Below are 20,381 nucleotides of genomic sequence, written 5' to 3'. Positions count from 1 at the left end.
CAATAAAAAAAAGTTCTTTATTTTTATTTTTAATTTTAATACCATTTTCCTCTTTATATACCTATCTAATTAAACCCACACTACAAACATCTCATTCTTTTCTATAAATTTACAATCATTCTCCAAAATATGAATTCCGGCTCAACACTAAACGTTATTGAGAAACTGGCTAATTTATTAAAAACACGAGTAACAAAAACAAATAATAGTCTTCGATCGGATTTCGTTGAACATCTTTGAAGAAACAGGCAAACTAATAACGACGACCAAAATATTTGTAGTTTTTTATACTTTGTGTCTATAGTTTTTAAATTTATTATTATTTATTTATTTTATTATGTTCTTTAAATTTTTTTTTAAAGTAAAGCAATTAGGTATATCTTCATTCATTATATAGAAACATAGATATTACATCAACATAGCAGGTAGGCGGGCAACAAGCTGCGCCGCCACCCATTTCTGAATTGCAAACCCTAACCTGCTAAAGACATACCCCTGCCCCTTTGGAGTCGACACATTGCTATGCACAACCCGTTGGACCCTGGTTAGGAAACGGATAGCTTCCGGTGCCAAGGTGGGTTCTTTAAATTAAAAAAAAAATAAAGTTTAATGCCCCTTGAGAAGGCAAAACCACATAAGGGCAACATGAGTTTGGGATTTTAAAGCCCTAGTGCATATGTAGCAGTGATGTGGCACTGTGAAGGAGCTTTAAAGTCTCATTCGTAGTCTAAATGTCAAAGGTGAAACATTTTAACTTTACCATTATAGTATAGTTTCTCATTCCTCAAAAAATAAAAAGTCGTATTGGGCACTAATATTACCCGCTTATCATAGCTTTTAAACCGGGTTATAACATCTTATTTATTTGTGAAACTCTTTTATCATCAAACTTTAAGTTACAATAAACAAAATTGAAATCCAAAGATATACAAAGATATTAGAAATAAATAATGTAAAACAACCCCGTAAGTAATACAGAAGTATCGTAGCATTATAAAAGCAAGGATATTCCTTTTAAGTTGACTCGCCGACTGAATACCTTACATGTAGAAAATATTCACACCCTTTGTTTCTCTTATATTTTCTCATGATAACTTGAGGTTTTTATAGTATTTTTATAATCAGTTATTGTGGTGTATAGAGTAAAAAGGATTTTAAACTTATATAAATGTAGAGTACCTCTCTTGTAATGGCATATAATTTAAAGTACCTCCTTGTTGTGAATGGTAAAATCACATAGTTCAATCATTTAACATGTTTTTTATTTGAAATAATCCAAACTTACTATAAGAAAGTTAAAGTAATTAGTATCACATTTTTGTTTTACCTTGTTTTTCAATACAAATATCATATTTTAGTAAAAAAAATCAAACATTTAAAGTAACACAATCAACCTCATAAAAGTACAAAACATTGAATTTTGCTCAATTTATTTAGAACAAAACCTATGGCCCAATGAACACAACTTGAGAGTGGACTAAAGACTTTTGAGACCACAACTATCATTAGTCATTTAGTCTATTAAGGCAGCCATGGGCCATTCACATTAACTATGGTCACTATATTACAATTTTGACTCTACACACCACTCACAAAATCAACACCATTCATAAACTCTTCAAAATACCTAATAGATTTTAATCTCTCACTTCGAAAAATGAAATCTTTTTTGGTTAAAGTTTATCTCCTTTTTTTCTTCTGGTTAAAGATAACAAATGGAGATGTGCTCTTCTCGTCGTTGCCACGGTCTCTTTTCGTCTTGGTCTCTGCCATAGAAGGTCAAGGTAAAACTGCACTCATATGGTAAATTTGTGTTTTGTTTTCAGTTTCCTAAGTAGACTTAATTATATTACTTTTGATGTTTATAATTCGTTTCGTGCAACGAACACGCACAAGGAAAAACCATACTTGTGATGCAGGGATGTCAATCGTGTCGGGTTGGTGAATTGATTGTTTTTGGATTTAATTGATAATTGATGAATTTAAATATGACCCATATATTTTTCTGTGCTACACTTAAATGGTGTAACACGAATACAACGGGTATTTTAATTTCTATAAACGGGTCAAACATGTTAGCCAATTGTAAATTTGTTAGCGAGTTGTCGAATTAAGTTGTAAACAAGTTAATTAGGCCATAAACAAGCTTTGTGGGTTGGATAGGTAGGCTAAACAAGTCCTAAGCAGATTTTGCGGGTTGCGACAGAGGGCTTAAATGGGTTGATGGGATGACCTTATAAATAAATATACATGTTTATTTGTTTTTCTAACTTTAAATAGGTTTAAGGATCAAACTGTTTAATTAAATACAGTTAATTTAAACAAATAAACACGAACATGAACCATTTAACTAAATATTTTAAACATGTCAACTGAACATGACATGAGTATTAACGGACAAACATCCATTTTTTATGATTAAACAAGATTAAAACTTTTATAGTATCTCATTTAGTAAGACAAAACTTAAAACATATTACTATTTCAAAAAGAAAAACTTTATAATTACCCAACTGCATATTATTACCTATAAAAAACAAGTTGCAATTTCTGCAAAATCATATGTATGATAACATAAAATACGTTTGTGAGAAATATGGTTTCAAGAAAAATGATTCTTTATTAAATAATAAAGATGCAAGTGACACCCTTTGGGGTGTTTTGCAACTAAAATGGGTTATTCTAGTGACGAAACAAAACATGTAACTCGCAGTTTTAAAAGCCGGTGAAGATGATATAACCGTCACTTTTGGATTGAACCAAACGATCACAAACCAAACCGAAGAATACAAGAAAGTGAAAGTAAAGCTTTGTTATGCCCCGGTTAGCCAAATCGATCGAAAATGGAGAGAAACAAATGACAACCTAAGGAAAGACAAAACATGTCAGTTTACGATATACAACAAACCTTTTGAGGGGAATGTTGAAGGTTTGAAGTGGAATATTGAGAAAGATATTCCAACAGCCACATACTTTGTAAGATCATATGCTTATAATGATGCCAATGAAGAGATCGCGTATGGGCAAACCACAAACAGTAAGAAGACCGATAATTTATTCAAGATTCAAGGGATCAGTGGGCGTCATGTGTCGATTGATGTTGCATCCATTTGTTTTTCTGTTTTTGCTTTGCTGTCGCTTGTTGGTTTTTTCATTATAGAGAGGAGGCAGTCTAAAGTAAAAAGTTAAAAGACTATAAGTAAATACACTAGAATTTACTATTATATTGTTTTAGTGAACCAAAAGTGCTACTTGTTACTAGATGATTATAAAAGTTATACTAAATAGGAATAAAAGGAGTGTTTATATTACTTTTAATATAAGTTTTTTAATTTGCTCTTAACTCATGTTCTTTTTACATTTCAAAAAACATTAGCTTGTTGTCTATGGCCTTGTAAGTTGTAACTCCCACTCATAGTACAAGTTAGTTCTTTTTAAGTTTGTGCATTTTGTGTCATGTTTTGCTCTCTTTATTTAGTCCAAGTAAAAGTATGCTAATTATTGAATAAGCTCTTTATGAAAACCGGCTGTGTATTGTTTTGAAAGTTCGTTTATTATTAAGTAACGAACATGAAAAATATTTTGTTTATTTGGTTTAACAAGCGAATACGGGCATTCATAAGAAAATATGACAAAAAGTGCTCAAACTAAAAAGATCCTACGAGGCCCATAAGCTATGAACCAAACAATATTGCGAGCTGGATCACGTGAAAAACTGCCATAGGGCACACTACAAATTCCCCCAAATTTTATCCATTTCTATATCTTTCATTTTTAGTATAAAACGTGTAAATAGGAGTGAGTTAATTTTCGTTTTTATGTATTTTTAATTACTATTAATTAAAATTAATTATTAGCTGTCAATTTCGAAGATTTTAAGATATTTACAAATTTAAAATTCCCTATCCCGTCAATGCTCTATTCATTCAATGCACTCAAACGAAAGTGAGGCAATAAAACTCTCTAATTGAAAGGTACGGTTGCCTAAATACAAAAATAAAGTCGATGTTTTAAAAAAAATATTATCTTTTAGCCTTACCTAAAACATAATGAATAATTTATAATTCATTTATTTATTTCACAAGTTTTATAACATAAATATTATATTAAATATTGCTACAAATCGTAATGTTTACAAAATGGACCCATGTACACTTTCCGAACACCTGGCTAATAGCCTGTCTTAACCATGGCTAATTAAGTAAGCCACAAGATGCTTTATATTGGCTAATTGGCTATAGCCAGTGCATGGTGTGGGTCTAAACAACCATTTTTTAATATCTTAGCCTCTAAAAAGCATGGTATCATTTACATTACTTGCCTTCTATGCTTAATACTTCTTTTATTCCTTACTTTATTTTTTTGCTTTGTTTCAACTTTCAAGTCACCTCAAATATTATTCAAACCTTGTTATTGTTATTGTTGTTATTTGTTACATCTCCATTTCATACTCAGCCAATTCAAGCCACACCCATGTATGAACCACGCGAAACCAACCCACATTTTCAGCCACGAGCTCAACGGTATGGCCAGATCCATGACCCAGACGGTCCAATCGCTGGTCCAATCGTTGGAGCATCACTAGTGCCCCAACGGTTCAGACGATCTCCTCCACCTGAGTCACCAACACCCGTGGCTCCACTCTTACCACACTCGCAACCATCAACCTCTCATTTGCCAATATCCTCTCCAGAGCCACCAGGGTCAGGGTTAAGGCCAGGCCGAGTATCAGGATCAGGGTCAGGATTAGTACCCGCACTAGTACCTCCAAGGGGCCCACCACATAGACAAACCTCACCCACTACCCACCAAGGCACATTCTTCTCTCACTACCCGTCACCACCTCTACACGTCCCACCACCACGAAAAACAACACGTCTAGCCTGGCTCATTGCCATATGTTGCGTTTTGTTCTGGGTTACTATAATAGTCGGGGGTTTAATTCTTCTGATAGTCTACCTCGCTTACCGTCCAAAATACCCTAAATTCGACATCACAAGCGCAAGCCTTAACGCTGCGTATCTTGATCTTGGGTATCTTCTAAACGGTGACATGACTTTGCTAGCGAATTTCACAAACCCGAATAAAAATGTTAATGTGGAGTTTCGGTATATTGTTATTAATCTTTACTTTGAGAAAACTCTTATTGCGGCTCGGTATGTTGAACCTTTAGAAGTGTCGCGAAAAGGGTATGCACTTAGAGATGTTCATATGTTAAGTAGCCAAATCCCGTTCACGAAAACACATGTTGCGCATCTAAACCAACAAATGAGAAGCGGGAGAATCATGTTTGAAGTGAAGAGTTTTCTTCGAACTACATCAACTCTAGGTGGGTTTTTTCGATACTCGTATTGGTTATACGGGCATTGTACGTTTGTCGTTAGTAGTCCTCCTAGCGGGACGTTGTTACTTAAAAGTTGCGTCACGAAAAGATGATAATGGGATTCGAAACGAGAAAGATTTTTGTCTAAAAACATCATAAGGAGAAGGGGATTGAAAACTTACAGTGACAAGTTATTTATATTTACTGTTTTGATTTGTCACTTATAAAATTTGTTTTAATTATTGTTTTGATTGGTCACTTATAAGATTTGTAATGATTCGTGGTTTATAAGGTTGATGATTACAAAAATGATTATGTGAATAGTGAGTACATGCTAAATTTGATGATGTTGTCTTTGTGCGAGTGTTTAATGCTTACTATATATATTTTATGAACCGGTCGTGTTTGTGGGTTGACGGTGTCTAACCAGGCATGACCCTGAAATCGTGCCAGACACGTGAACAGGATCCCAACATGTATATTGATGGGTTGACCTGAACACAACTCGTTCAACTTAGATGTTATTTATTGTTTATTGTTTTAACATATTTATACTTTTATTATACATATCAATGTTGCAAAAGTCGCTAGGCGGTCCCTAGGCGGCCGACTCCCTTGGAGGGAGTACTCGGAGTACTCGGGGAGTACTCAGAGAGTACTCGGACATGTTAAATATAAAGAAAATTAATATTTGGTTATTATATATGTGTCAAATATCATAAGTTTACTAATATTTATAACAAAATAGGTGAATATCAATATAAATAAAAAAAATACATTTTTAAATATAAAATATTCTAAAAATTACTAATCATTAATTAAAAAAATGATATTTGTTCTTTAATATTATTGAAATAACAATTATGTTTTATTTTTATGAATCAAAATCGGCTCAAGTTCACCGATAAGATGTGATTCTGGCTGAGATTGACCACATTTGACCGATTCTTAGTAACTAGGAGGATTTACAGAAACTCGCCTCGGTGACATACCTTGTAGCGAATACTCGGAGAGTACTCGGCCTTGTAATCCTACTTTTACAACATTGATACATATATATATATGCACAAAACACGCTTAAAAAGAAAAACACAAATGGATTACGTGAACCCATCAGGTTGATCCGACCCCGACCCCCTTAGCTAAATGGGTTAACCGGTTTGACATGAAACTGATCTGAACTCGTTTATACCAAACCTAAGACCGTGAATATCATGCTAGCTAAGTGTTAGGAATTACTCGCGTAAACGATAAAACTAAGAGGCTGATCTTTATTGTAAACCTTTTTTGAAGTAATATATTTTACACATTTCTTGAATTTCTCATTAAATGGTTCCAAATAGTTTGAAGATTAACCAACACAGTGAAAGTTTTTTAAAAGTGATTTACAAATGTACAATACAGTGTTGTTTAATATTTTATTTTCTAATATACATTTAGTTATTATTTAATTTGACGTAGACTTGTATAACTAAACTCCAAATTCTAAAATATGGTTTTTAAAAACATTAATTGTGGCTACAAATTATTCCCTAGTTATCTTCTTAAGGTGATTTTTTTATTAATAAATAAGAATATAGTTGACATTGACTATTTGACTTTATCATTTGAGCAAATATATACTTGTAGTTGACACATCACGCGTTACGTAACTGAAATTATTTATAGAGGTTACATAACTACATTTTGTTTAATAGGATAAAAAACATGATATGAAATTAGGTTTTGGATACTTGTGAACCTGTTTACGATATGTTTAATTCATTTATCACCTTCAATATGGTTTAACACGTTTAAAACTTGAGTATCAGTTGTTAACTCGTATGACTTGTTTAGATAATTGAGTTAAATAGACTGTTGTTATTATCACATATCAGGTTATATGATTTTACGTGTATCCATGTTAGGTTGATACATCAGGGCATCTCCAAGAATCGTGAAAATTTTTTGGGCGGAAGACGATAAAAATTTTGGACCTTAAATTAGCTAAGTATTTGGGTTTAAGACTTTAAATATTAAGAATACATATTTTTTTTCTAAAAATATATAATTTTTATTTAAAAAAAATCAGGCTTATAGGGATGTTGGGCCAGAGTTGGTCGACCACTCGATACCTTATAGTCAGCCTTGTGATACATTTGACTTGACTAAATATATGAGTTGTGTTCATGTACAACGATTCCACCTATTAACTTACTAAACCAAGACCCATCAAGCCATCAATGCATCATCTCGACTATATTGATACTCCCTCTTTACACCACCAACTTATAAACATGTGTCATCTTAGTTAAACCCACTTAAATATTTAAGAATTAAGTTAAAAACTTGCATATATAAAAAAAGAAAAGAAAAGTAAACAAGCAAAACGAGTGAACATGAAGACGAAAATAAAAGATAGAAATAAAGAAAACAAAAATCTATATTTTTTTAACAGATATATATTAATCTGATTTTTCAAAATTTTACTAAATACCTTTTTTTAAGTTTAAACTCATAAAATTACAATAAAATGATAGGTAAGCGGACACCTGACCTTGAGCACCAAGTATCAAAATACTCGGCCCGATTTATCTAAAAGCTTTAGAACATTCAAAGGCTACAAATTATCTTGAATTCTTGATTAGATGATTATTCAAAGAGATAACTCAACTTTCATATACAAATATAAAGATTGTTTTCAACACATAATGAAGATGAATGGGTCGGAATACCCATATCAAAACAACTCGGTTCAAAAAGAATTTAAATCCTATGCGATCCTTAAAGGGAACAAAATGAACATTTTCGAACATCCAATAAGAATATGAATAAGAATAAATAAACTCGCTAAAATGACCGGTAATTGCTAACAAAGGACAATATGTAGAAAGAGGTACAAATGTGAAATATGTTATCCCGTTCTCTCATACTTCACATCAATATATTCACAAAGAAGATCACAATATCTTCTCACGTCGGAGGGTGGTTACAGGAAGAACCATCTTTTTGTAATGAGCTTTACGATGTTTCTGTTTTGCAGGACTTGCTGTTATGATTCACAAGTTACTTATTTGAAAAGATGAATTCAAGATTGGAATCACGGTATTGAATTATCCGTACCGGATTTCCTTCTTCAATAAGTAATATGTGTAATATGTGGGGATAGTTACAAGGTGTGCTTCCTGGTTTTTACCTCCTAATTTCCTAGCATTTCAATTTCATAATTAGAGTTTGACTAGTCATATAGTCAACGGTGTGACATTGTAACCAAATTTATATGGCCATTTGTAGTTTGTATTGTAGTTATTTAATTACAACACGACACTTGCATATTACATATTTTACATTTTGTATATTTATATACACAAGACTCAAATATCTTCTTTAAGATCAGTTTTTCGTAACAATGGGTGGCAAGAGTTCAAAAGAAGAAACACCAAGCACAAGAATTCAAGACAACAGTAGTAATCATGTACCGACACCGCAAAGAAGGTTGGATCGAAAGTATTCACAAATACCTGATAACTTTGAGACGCTCGAACAGGTAACTAGTAGATCAAGTTACGTAAGGGTGTGCATGGTTTAATTTGGGTCAATTTTGGGCTAAAATCGAAACTTCGGTTTTTGATTTTTGGAAACTGTTCAGTTTTGGATTTTTAGCTTTCGGTTTGGGTCAAGTTCGATTCCAGTTATTGTGGTTTTGCCTTTTAAGTTTAAAAATTTTGGGCCGAAACTTTTTTACCCAAAATATGTATTTGGGTCTAAATATATATGTTAATCAATAACTTACTAATTATTATACATTCGAGCAAAAAACATTTGATTTACGTATTTATTAAATTCTTATAATCTACTTAAAATATAAAATAAGAATCTATAAATTTGGTTCTGTTTGGCGTTTACAAAAACAAAAAACTAACACGTTGGTTTTGTTATTCAGTCTTTTTAATTTCGTATTTTGGTTGTTATAAAAACAAAATTCAGTTTACAACCTACGTACTTTGTGAAAATATTTTGTATTGTATCTTTCAGGTTATATCCGCTCTTGCTGAAGCTGGGCTTGAATCATCGAATCTCATTGTTGGCATTGATTTCACCAAAAGTAATGAATGGACAGGTTAGTAAATATTATCTCTCTTAAATATAATCGCTAAATTTCTAGTGTATGAAATGTTGGTTTTTAAATTTTTGAAAATATTTTGGTTTCTTTTGGGTTTCAATTTTTTAGATTTTGTCATTTTTTTGGTTTGGTTTGAAAATTTTGTAAGAAAAAGAAATATGTTGCCTAAAATAATGACTTTAGGTGTAAAATTCTTGTTACTTAATAATTAATTGACTATATTAAACTTAAACTCAATAGGCTAAAATACCTGGCTTAAAATATACACATATATAACAGATTATTATAAATTACTTAAAAAAAAACTAAGAATCTTTGGTTTGGATTTTAGAAAAATATAAAACTTAAATGTTGGTTTATGTTTTGATCAATCAAAAGTTTTGTATCGGTTTTTTTCGATTTCATATAAAGGTTGTCGCTAAATATTTGGTTTAGTCGCTAAATGTACTGAACACTAAATTTTGTCACAACTTTGTCGCTAAAAGTATTAATATTGTAAAACAAAACTAGGGATGAAATCATTCAACAAGAGAAGTTTACATAGCATTGGGGTGTTACAAAATCCTTATGAACAAGCGATATCAATCATTGGGAAAACACTAGCGGCTTTCGATGAGGATAATTTGATCCCTTGTTTCGGGTTTGGAGACGGTACATGTTTATACATTGATTCATCTTGTAAAGTAAATTACTTAATGAAATTTGTGTAATTAGTTGGTCGTTGTTTAAACGTGTTTTGTAGCATCGACACATGACAAAGGTGTGTTTAGTTTTTATCCTGACTCGCGTCCTTGTCAAGGATTTAAGGATGTTTTGAGACGTTATAAAGAGATAGTTCCTCAACTTAAACTTTCGGGTTAATTTGTGACATCTTAATTTTTTCTAGGAATGACAACGTGACGTGTTTGAGATAGATATTAGTTAATTATTATATCATCCAAGAAAAAAATAAAATGTAAAAAGAAAATGTTCACATGTATGATTTGGGTAAACCAGTATACATGTTTAAGATAATCGGGTTGTGTATCACCACCTAATACACTACCCATCCCACACTATCAAAATCTTTTAAAATTATTTTTCTAACTTGTCTTCGTCTAGAATGTTTCGGTTCGGATTTTCCTATCGGGTTGGGTTCGTTTGGCATCCCTAAATGTTTTGTGGTGACTAAACTTCAGTCATTGTTTAGATTATTGAGCTCTCGGCTAAAACATAGCAAGCCAAGTTTGAGGACTTTAGACTAAGCTCAAACTTGGCTCAATAGCTTGAGAGCTTCAAGATTCACGATCAACGACTTCAAGACTAGCTCACGCATACCTCAAATAGCTTAAAAATATATAAAAATGTTAATTCGATAGAATAATTTAGCATTTACAAGGTTAAGATTGACTCATTATAATCGCTTTCAGGACCAACATCTTTTGCACCTATAATAGAAACCGCGATATCAATAGTTGAAGAAAGTGGTGGCCAGTACCATGTCTTGTTGATTATAGCCGATGGTCAGGTAAAACATTCAGTTTATCGTATATATTAAAAAACAATGTTTTTTTCCTCCGATTTAGGTAACAAGAAGTGTCGATACGGAAACAGGTCAACTTAGTTCACAAGAATGTAACACCATCAATGCCATAGTTAAAGCAAGGTAACATTTAAAATCTTAATAAATCGAACATTTTGTCGTTAAAGATGTACATAATTTTCGTGTTGTATTTTCCTAGCAACCACCCGTTATCAATAATACTAGTAGGGGTTGGTGACGGTCCGTGGGGCATGATGAAGAGTTTGATGACAATATACCTTCTCGGGCATTCGACAATTTACAGGTTTGAAATAACTTAAAAATCGTCGCTAGAAAGGGTTACGATATAGTATATCGTTTTTGTGACACTTATTTTTGCTCTGGTTTCTTGCTAGTTTGTGAATTTTACGGAAATCATGTCAAAGATTACCAATCCATTGAAAAAAGAGACAGAATTCGCGGTTAATGCGTTGATGGAAATACCTTCGCAATACCAAGCAACCCTTCAACTCGGGCTACTCGGGTAAACAATAAACTTATATGTTAATGTAGTATCAATAAATAAAATAAAATAAAATATGCCTAAAATAAAAAAATAAGAGTTATAATAATTATGTGTTTTAGAATTTAGAAACATAATAAGATAAATAGTATGGAAGAAACAAAAAAAACCGATCTGAAACCCAAAAAACCATATTGAAACAAAAACCGACAGAGTGGTTTTATGTTTTTGTGAAAACTGAACTAACGGTTTGGTTTTGGTTTTGCATGTAATAAAACCGAACCGATTTTCTATTTTTTATTTATATTTTTAGTAATTTATTAGAATTTAATAAATATAAAACTCAACTAATTTTGGCGAAATGTATAATATTCTATCAGTCAACAATTAACAAAATTAATTATACCTAAATTCGCTACTTTCGGCCTAAAATTTTCAAGTTCAAATAGCAAAAACTAAAAAAATCAACACCGAACCGAAACCAAAACGAAAACCGAAAAAACCAAATTTGAACGATTTCAAAAAGCCAAAAACTGAAGATTTGGTTTTTGGTTTGGTTTTAGTCCGTAACCACACCGAATCGCACCATGCACACTTGTCAGATCAAATATTTAAGAGTTTCACTTATCGTAATACTGTTTATCAGTGTCCGGACAGGTTATTCTCTGGCCACCGCTCCTTTACCTCCACCCGTAAGTGGCAATTTAAGAAACCGAAGTGTTCGACGATATCATGTTAATGAAATACCACCATCTCCAAATTCTACTTACAACAATATGGTAAGTAGATGCTAACAAGTTTGTGTCATTATAATTTTACATACACACTTTTTAAAATATTTCACTAACGATAATCAAATAAACGAAACTAAACACCATTTAACGTGACCGTAACTTGTGTTATATAGCCATGCCCTATGTGTCTTATTAAACCGAAGGATATGGCTTTCAGTTGCGGGCATCAGGTAAGCTTTAACACCCTATTCGTATTTTATAAACAATGTATATGATTTCTAAATCTTATTATTGTTGTTGCTGTTGTTGATTTTGTTGCGATTAACAGACATGTTGCGAGTGTGGGGTTGCATTATCGTTGTGTCCGATTTGTGGGAATCAGATTGAGACCAGAATGGAATTGCATCAATAGACTCGACCGAGCACATAGTATATTAACCGTGTAAAGACTTTGGGTGAATATTTTTGTAATATTATTGGAATGTTTTTCATATTATGTAGTGTTCTTTTACAGATTTTATCAGTACAATAAATAGGGTTAGAAGGTATCGTATCGACTAGAAATATGTGGTTACTATTACAAAATATTGCATGATTAGAAGAAAACAAATGCAAAAAAAATGAATTAAACTGCTGAACTAATGTGTAATAAAATTAAAAACAAGATACACGAAAGAGTTAAAATTCGGTTAGTAAGATAAGAAACAAGCAACTGGTTTCAGATTTGGTAAGCTAGTTTTCATATCTTCGTCTTTCTATTATTACATAACATTACATATCTGGCTGTTGCTGTCCTAAAGCACATTCCACGTCCTAAAGCATAAATAATAATAATAATAATAATAATAATAATAATACTTTTTTGAGATATTTTTTTGGGTGTTCAGTGATGTGAAATTGTTACTGATTGCTTATATGCAATAACGAAAAGATCAAAAACGGCGGCTAAAACTGGCTAAACTTGACTCGAAATTCGACTTTCAACACAAATATAATCCCCGAACTTCTACTCTCAACTGCAGTTTACCAACAATCGAATTTGCAAGTCTTTCGTGATTTTATAATCCATACCAATTGACATTGAGCAAAACTGTAACCAAAATTGATTTTTTAACTAATACAATCACAACAAAAAAAATGTAACAAAATCCCAATAAGTTACCAGCATAAGACAGACCAAATATTTTTGCCAGGTGTTTCTTTTTGTGTCTGCTAGAGAACACTCTTTGTAACTCTATCTCGATTTTTGTGAATACATCGGGTTGGCCCGGTTAAACTATTGGATCAAGAGAGCTGCAAAGGGTGCAAAGCAACACCATGGCGAGCGTCCGAAGAAGACCCCCATCGACCTAAACGAGGTTCCTGATATACAAATTTTTTTTATTATATATATATATAAGCACAGGAATATGTGAATATAAAAGTTAAAAAATAAAGCGGTTAAAATTCACCTTGCCGACTCCAGCAACCAAAAACTTCCCTGATTTGGCAAACGCCAAAGAATTTACGTATCCAACCTGAAAAAAACAATGGGTCATAACACATTCGAAATGAGATGGGTCAAAATGGCGAGCCGGCTTGTGCTGACTCACTTGACTTTCAGCATTGGTGGACCCATAAAAGACTTCTATTGGGTCTAAAGGTGCATTCGAGCCGCTCGTTTGGCATAACTGTGCTCGAGGTCGTTTATTATTTATTAATTAGTTAACTATTTTTAGTTATATACATTTACTATTATTATTTAGTATAAATTTATAATTATAACTTCACATCTGTAAATAATATATTTATTCGGTTATTTTATAAAATATAAAAAATCATATTTATCATGTAATAAATATTTAATATATTAAACAAAACTATTATTTAGGCTCAAACTTGTTGAAGCCAGGCTTGATTCAAGCTTTTAGCAAGCCGATCTCAAGACTCAGATTGTTTACACCCTTAATTGGTTAATCATTGTATTTATATACATATAATATTATTTTATACATATATCTATAATGCGCACACATAATATAATATCACTTAACTAATTTTAACATAATTATATGTATCATGTAATAAATATTTCACATACTAAATAAACTAGTATATAAAATTATAGGTTTGCGAGCATATATGAAGCTTGGGCCCAAGCTTCTTTACACCCCTATTTGGACACAATTGACCAATTTAAAATAAAAAAACAAAATCTTACCAAGGGCAGCTCAAAAAGTGGTTGAACGCCTTTACCGTCACTTTTTATTTCCCACAAGCGAACCACACCGTTACCGGCTCCTGATGCTGCTAGATCAGTGCCTCTACATACAGCAACAGAACTAACCCAAGAACTAGCAGATGGGCCCATATTTTCAGTAACAGGACTCGAATCATCTGAACACAAATGAAATCATAACTCAAATTCTTGATAGCTGCTAGATTATAAATATAAAAAAAATAATTTAAGTTTATTACCTTTACTACCGTTTGATAAATCATTATTTTGTGTAATATCGACTGTATTTGGAGTTAATGAAGGGTGGGCATTTTTCATCATATGAAGAGGTTTCTTTTTCAATACGCTCCAATGCTGAACACTACCATCATCTGAGCCCGATAGAAATTCATCATTATTAACAAAACAGCAGCATTCTAATGATGATGCAGGAGCCCGGAAGACTAGCTGTGACTCTTCAGGAACCTGTTTTTTATTAAAAATGTAGATATAAATATTAATGACATGCTTAAGTAATCTACAGTTACTTCAAAGCACAAGCACGATTTTTCAACTGCTGCTGACGTGGCAATTTACGTCATTTTAGCGCACATGAATATGCCACGGTGCATCTAATTTGACATTAAGTAATGAGGCCAGTTGCTAAAATAAAAAATAAGTTGTTTGGCAGGAAACAACCTTAAACTAGGTGCAAATTAAAAACAACTTTATATTCTATTACTGATTTTAGGAACCAATAACCTCTTCAACCGTAAGTGTCGTCATTTTTTATTATTCTTTTCAAATTGCCAATGTGGCATCTTACAAGGCAAATTTTCCATAGACCCATATACCATTTTGATATTTAAGAAAATACTCTATTATATATACACCTTTTTTTCTAAAAAGTCAGACTTTCAACAAGTAAATTTTTCTAAAAAGTCTATGACATGTTGCATTTCATATTCAAAATAAACATTTCAATATCATGTTTCTTTAAAGATAATTTTTCAAACAAATAAACCAAGTTATATTTTCAATCTTTTCCCATAAATATTTTTTAAACTGTGGCATCTGACGTGGGAGCTTGCATGGCATCAAACAGGGTAGCATCAGCAATTACTGTAATTTCTAATTCCGCGCGCGATTTTGATAAAATCAAGGTAAAAATGTAAGGTTTGTTACTATTTTAACCAGTTTGCCTTTTTAAAAACGAGTTTAAAATGTAAAAGTAAAACACTATACCTTCCATAAGTGCATGGTCCGATCACGACCAACAGTTAGCACACGTTCTTTTCTCAAGCAATCGATAGTTAACACATCACTCTGATGACCAAATAATGTAGTTATGTAAGATCGGTCATCTGCATTCCATATTTTAATTGTTCGATCATATGAACCAGAAAACAACTCTGAAGTCCCTTGCCTGAAAGTCAAGCAAGAAACCGGTCCTTTATGACCAGGAAAAGCCTGCAAAAATACCCAGCGGGCGAATAAGAGCGGCAAACTTTGAATTAAATTATAAGTTTCAACAACCAAAATAATACCTGAATATGTTCACGTGTGCGTGTATCCCATAAATGAACATGTCGATCAAAGCCACCACTTGCCAAATACCTTCCATCAGAACTTACAGCAAGAGCTAAAACGTGTTTACTACGTTTTTTAGCTCGACCTTGTGGATCTTTTGCCCCATGAGATTTTAATACTTCTTCACTGGGCCAAACATAAGTTTCTGTTTTCCCAGTTTCAACATCCCACTGAACAATATAACCATCTTTTGATGCTGAAAATCCTTTAGAATCATCCTCTGATATTACCACAGAAGTTACGGATTGCCTGTGCTTCACTAGAATTCGAAATCCTTCTGTTGTTTTTGGTTTCTGAACACTACATATACAGAACATTAACCTGATTCAGCTCTTCTTTAGATGCTACATAGTTTGTTTGCTCAAACGGTGATAGGTTAGACTTAAAGTTTCAAACAGTTATTGTTATTGAAAAATTGAGATGCATTGTTGCAGTTTGCTGTTACTAGAGCTGTAAACGAACCAAACATTCAGCAAACTGTTCGGCGAGAGGCTCCTTTACGTAGGTTCATTTAGTAAATAAACGAACATGAACAAGGAATTTTGTTAGCTTAACTAAATGAACGAACATGAGCATAAGCAAATTCATTCAATAGTGACCGTTTACGTTCGTCTATGTTTGTTCATTTTTGTACATTAAAGTTTTTAAAAACTTCTTAAAAGACTTCTCCAATTCTCACCTCGTTTTGACTTACGAGAGCTTGGGCTCAAGCTATTTTCCTAAAGCTCAGCTCATGAGTTGTATTTTCAAGCTCAGCTAATTTATAATTTATTTATTAACTAATTTATATACATTTTTAATGTTATAAATGCTGAGAAAAACCTTAAACAAGCCTACGCTTGGCTCGAGATATTAGCTATCGCAGTGAGACGTTGCTAACCATGTAAAATTCATATATATATGTATGTATATATATATATATAGCAAATTAACACTAATAATTCAGTATACTCTCCTACCAATAACAAACTAACCTTTTGCAACTTGCAAAACACTAACAATCATAGCAAGTAGAAACTGATTAAGACTTAAAACACTGACATCAAACATTAAAACTGATAATTAATATCGCCACTATTATCGGCACCGATATTCTGACTGATATTTTGCCAAGAGACCGTCAACCAATATATCACCAATATTGTGATATATCGGTGACATCCAACAAAAGCCTAAACAAGCTTTCCTATAGAATGCTCGAACTCAGGCTCGATAACTATAACTAAACAAGCATTACTTTAACCAATCACACGATTAACATGCACCACACTAACACTTAATTAAATGACAAACTGACACAACTAAACATCAATCAACATCATATTACAAATCTAAAACATTATAACATATTAACTTTTTGCCACTTGCAAAACACTAACAATTGTAGCAAGTAGAAACTTATTAAGACCTAAAACACTGACAATGACCAATAAAATTGATAATTAGACTTAAAACGGGAATATCGCTAATATTATCGGTACCATTATTCTGACCGATATTTTGCCAAAGGAACGTCAACCAATATATCACCGATATTTTGCCAATGAGGGGGTGTTTGGCCTAGCTTTTAATTTTTAGCGTATGCTTATATTTTTAGCATATTAGCTTATTTTCTATTATTTGATAAGCTCTTTTTAAGTGTTTGGATTAGCTTATATTCTACAAGTTGATTATACGTCTTAATAAGTTATTAAATCCATCATTCTTTAATTTGTTACAGTAATAAGTTGCTTCAATATTATTAATCCATCACCATTTATAGGCAAATGAGTAATTTACCCCCCTTAAACATAAAAGCTTCTTCAAATAAGCTAAAAACCCATCTTCAAATAAGCTTCTTCATATTAGCTTATATAAGCTTATAAGCATAAGCTAAAAAAGCTAAACCAAACACCAAGTTAAGCTTATTTTATAAAAAAAAAGCTAAAAAAGCTATCAGCTTTGCTAAAAAAGCTAGGCCAAACACCCCCTAAACGTTAACCAATATATCACCGATATTTTGCAGCTCGGCACGGCTCAAAAAAAGCCTAAACAAGCTTTTTCCTATAAAAGGCTCTAACTCGGATCGATAACTAAACATGCACCTAATTATTAACACTTAATTAAACCTCAAACTCATCCAACTAAATATCAACTAACATAAACTTATAAACCTAAAACATTATAACATATATACATATATACATATATATATATATATATATCTACCTCTCCGCAACCGCTTTACGCACACGTCCACTCTCTTCAAGCTGCTTCTCATTCAACATTTGCAAAACCCTAGCCTCCAAACCTCCTCGTTCATCAACCTCCTCACCGTCCTCCGCCGCCGCCACCGCCACCTTCATCTTATTCACAAACGCCTCCGCCAGTCGCTTCGTCTTCTCCGCCACCGTCATCTCCTCCTCCGACTCACCGCCGCCGTCCACCTCCGTCGTAGCGCCGCCACCGCCGTCGTCTTCGTACTCGTCGGAATCGTTGCTCTCAATACTGGCGTCATCTTCTTCAGGTTTTCTCGAATCGCCGGAGAAAAACGTGTCGGATTTGAAGCGTTTGGTTTTGTGGCGGCTTGGAGTGCGCTGGCGTTTGGACTTGGTGTGGTTCATTGGGATTGACGGTTACGTGAGATTGAATTGAATTGAATTATGAATTAGGGTTTAAGGGTTTAATAAATTAGGGTTTATTATTATTATCGTGTTTGTGTTTCAGAAAGGAAATGAAGGAGATGATAATAACAACAGGGATGTTATTATTTAATTGGGCCTGAAATAATTAAAGCTTGTTATGGTTAGTTACATTCTTTTGGGCTTCAGGCCCGTTCAAGTTAGAGATGCATAAATCGAGTTTTTCAAATACCCGGGTTCGGGTATGACCGGGTCGGGTTCAGGTCCGGGTATTGCCTCTAAAAACTATACCTTACGCATCGATTTTGGGTCGAATATAGAACCGGGTATTTGAATATCCTATTTTCGGGTATTGGAAAAACCCTATTTGTGGGTTTTTTGGCTTTTTTCCAGGTATTTTTCGGGTATATATTAATTTTTTTAAAATGTTGCACTTTTTAGGGGTATTTTTAAGGTATTTTTCGGGTATACATCGGGTATTTGAAATACCCGGTTTCGGGTATTGGGAAAACCCAATTCCAGGTATGGAACCGGTTCGAGTTTTCGGGTATTACCGGGTACAAATCGGGTCCAGTTCGTGTTTTTCTACCGAAATGCATACCCTATCCGTACCCTATGAGTAGAGTCATGTATTTGACCGGTTTTTTGGGTTTCGAGGGGTCTGGTCGGGTTTTGATCGGGTATTTTAGGTTCCGGTTGGCTCCGGGGAGAAATCTAATGACAGGTCGTACCTGCTGATCACGTACGGGTAGGAACCGGTTCCGGGTCGGGTCTGAAACCGGGTATTTTGTGCACATCTACGTTCAAATGTTCAAACGAGTATCTTTTTTTGTACTTGGAGGTTAGAGGTGTACGAATAATTGGCACAAACCGGTTCGGGTTTGGTTTTGTTTGGTCAACTTTGGTAAAAGTCGGGTTTGGCTAGAAATTGGTTCAGGTTGAAACAGGCTTTAAAAAAATTATTCGACCCTATAATAACCGATTAGTGGTTTTCTAGTAACTTTAGTCTAAAAATATTATTGGGTTACATGGGTATCTGATTGTAACCTTTTGTTAATATTTTCATTACACTTTAACAATTATTTTGAGAACTAATGAGTATTTATCTAGTTAATGTAATATATGAGAATATTTTCATGTAATAATATGTAATATTTAGTCAAAACTAGTATTTCAAGAAGACTAAATACCCCTTTTTTGACATGTCTAGTGTTACCAATGAAATTCGTAGTGTCTTTTTTTTATATGTATAATCATTTATTTCCCTTTAATCATAGATGTAAACGTGATTCATTTTTAATAATATTGATAAATGAAAGGATTAAGTCAACAAAAAGTTTTGGGTATGAATAAGAATTAAAAAATAAAAACATTTATAGACAGTCAAGTATTTTTATAATAGGCGAAATAATTTTATTACTTTCATAAAGTTAATTTGTTTTATCTTAAGCACTAAAGTGTAATATACCAATAATTAATGTTATTCTTGTGACTTTTTAGTAACTTTAGTCTAAATAAATACTAATTAACTAGCTTAATCACTAATTAAGTTATGGTGAATGCCATCCAAGCATTTATCAAATATGTAAAGAAAACATTTAAGCCAATTGTCATCACATGCATATCCGTACATCTCTCTCATGCCGGTTATCGCCCCTTGACACCCACTTCGAAATGTATGTTGACGCGAAGTGAGACGTTTAACCATTACACTCAGTCTTATGGCAACTGACGTAACCGTCAAATTTGAAGTTAACCATGGTTGAAAATAGTTGATCCCATTTTTCATT

The 20,381-nt window shown here is 32.9% G+C and overlaps 2 protein-coding genes and 1 pseudogene across 4 annotated transcripts; 2 read left to right on the top strand and 1 right to left on the bottom strand.

Annotated features, from left to right (window-relative positions):
- Window positions 1-1,596: 1,596 nt before the first annotated feature.
- LOC143566521 (high-affinity nitrate transporter 3.1-like) lies at window positions 1,597-3,343 on the top strand. Its single transcript, XM_077053199.1, has 2 exons — window positions 1,597-1,784; window positions 2,714-3,343. Exons 1-2 carry the CDS (start codon window positions 1,658-1,660, stop codon window positions 3,187-3,189), a joined length of 603 nt encoding a protein of 200 aa, XP_076909314.1. The 5' UTR covers window positions 1,597-1,657; the 3' UTR covers window positions 3,190-3,343.
- Window positions 3,344-8,210: 4,867 nt separating this feature from the next.
- Window positions 8,211-12,681, top strand: LOC143566540 (E3 ubiquitin-protein ligase RGLG2-like; annotated as a pseudogene). Its single transcript, XR_013141250.1, has 11 exons — window positions 8,211-8,849; window positions 9,338-9,422; window positions 9,936-10,076; window positions 10,168-10,281; window positions 10,835-10,932; window positions 10,991-11,070; window positions 11,147-11,251; window positions 11,343-11,470; window positions 12,096-12,228; window positions 12,357-12,413; window positions 12,512-12,681. The product of XR_013141250.1 is annotated as an E3 ubiquitin-protein ligase RGLG2-like (transcript).
- A 517-nt stretch (window positions 12,682-13,198) lies between these two features.
- Window positions 13,199-18,632, bottom strand: LOC143566538 (U3 snoRNP-associated protein-like EMB2271). 2 transcript variants are annotated; one of them, XM_077053213.1, is made up of 7 exons: window positions 18,179-18,632; window positions 15,928-16,270; window positions 15,626-15,850; window positions 14,641-14,866; window positions 14,384-14,559; window positions 13,635-13,700; window positions 13,199-13,545 (listed from the first exon to the last, which is right to left on the bottom strand). In XM_077053213.1, exons 1-7 carry the CDS (start codon window positions 18,571-18,573, stop codon window positions 13,468-13,470), a joined length of 1,509 nt encoding a protein of 502 aa, XP_076909328.1. In that variant the 5' UTR covers window positions 18,574-18,632; the 3' UTR covers window positions 13,199-13,467. The 2 variants fall into 2 exon arrangements, with proteins under 2 accessions (XP_076909328.1, XP_076909329.1); XM_077053214.1 differs by having other exon boundaries at window positions 14,650-14,866.
- Window positions 18,633-20,381: the final 1,749 nt, after the last annotated feature.

The sequence above is a fragment of the Bidens hawaiensis genome, unplaced genomic scaffold (assembly GCF_021521415.1).
Source record: "Bidens hawaiensis isolate Kalapana, Puna unplaced genomic scaffold, B.hawaiensis_p1.1 tig00022900_1, whole genome shotgun sequence".
NCBI lineage: Eukaryota > Viridiplantae > Streptophyta > Magnoliopsida > Asterales > Asteraceae > Bidens > Bidens hawaiensis.
Note: the sequence above shows the minus strand (reverse complement) of the source record. Positions and strands in the feature narration are given on the sequence as shown.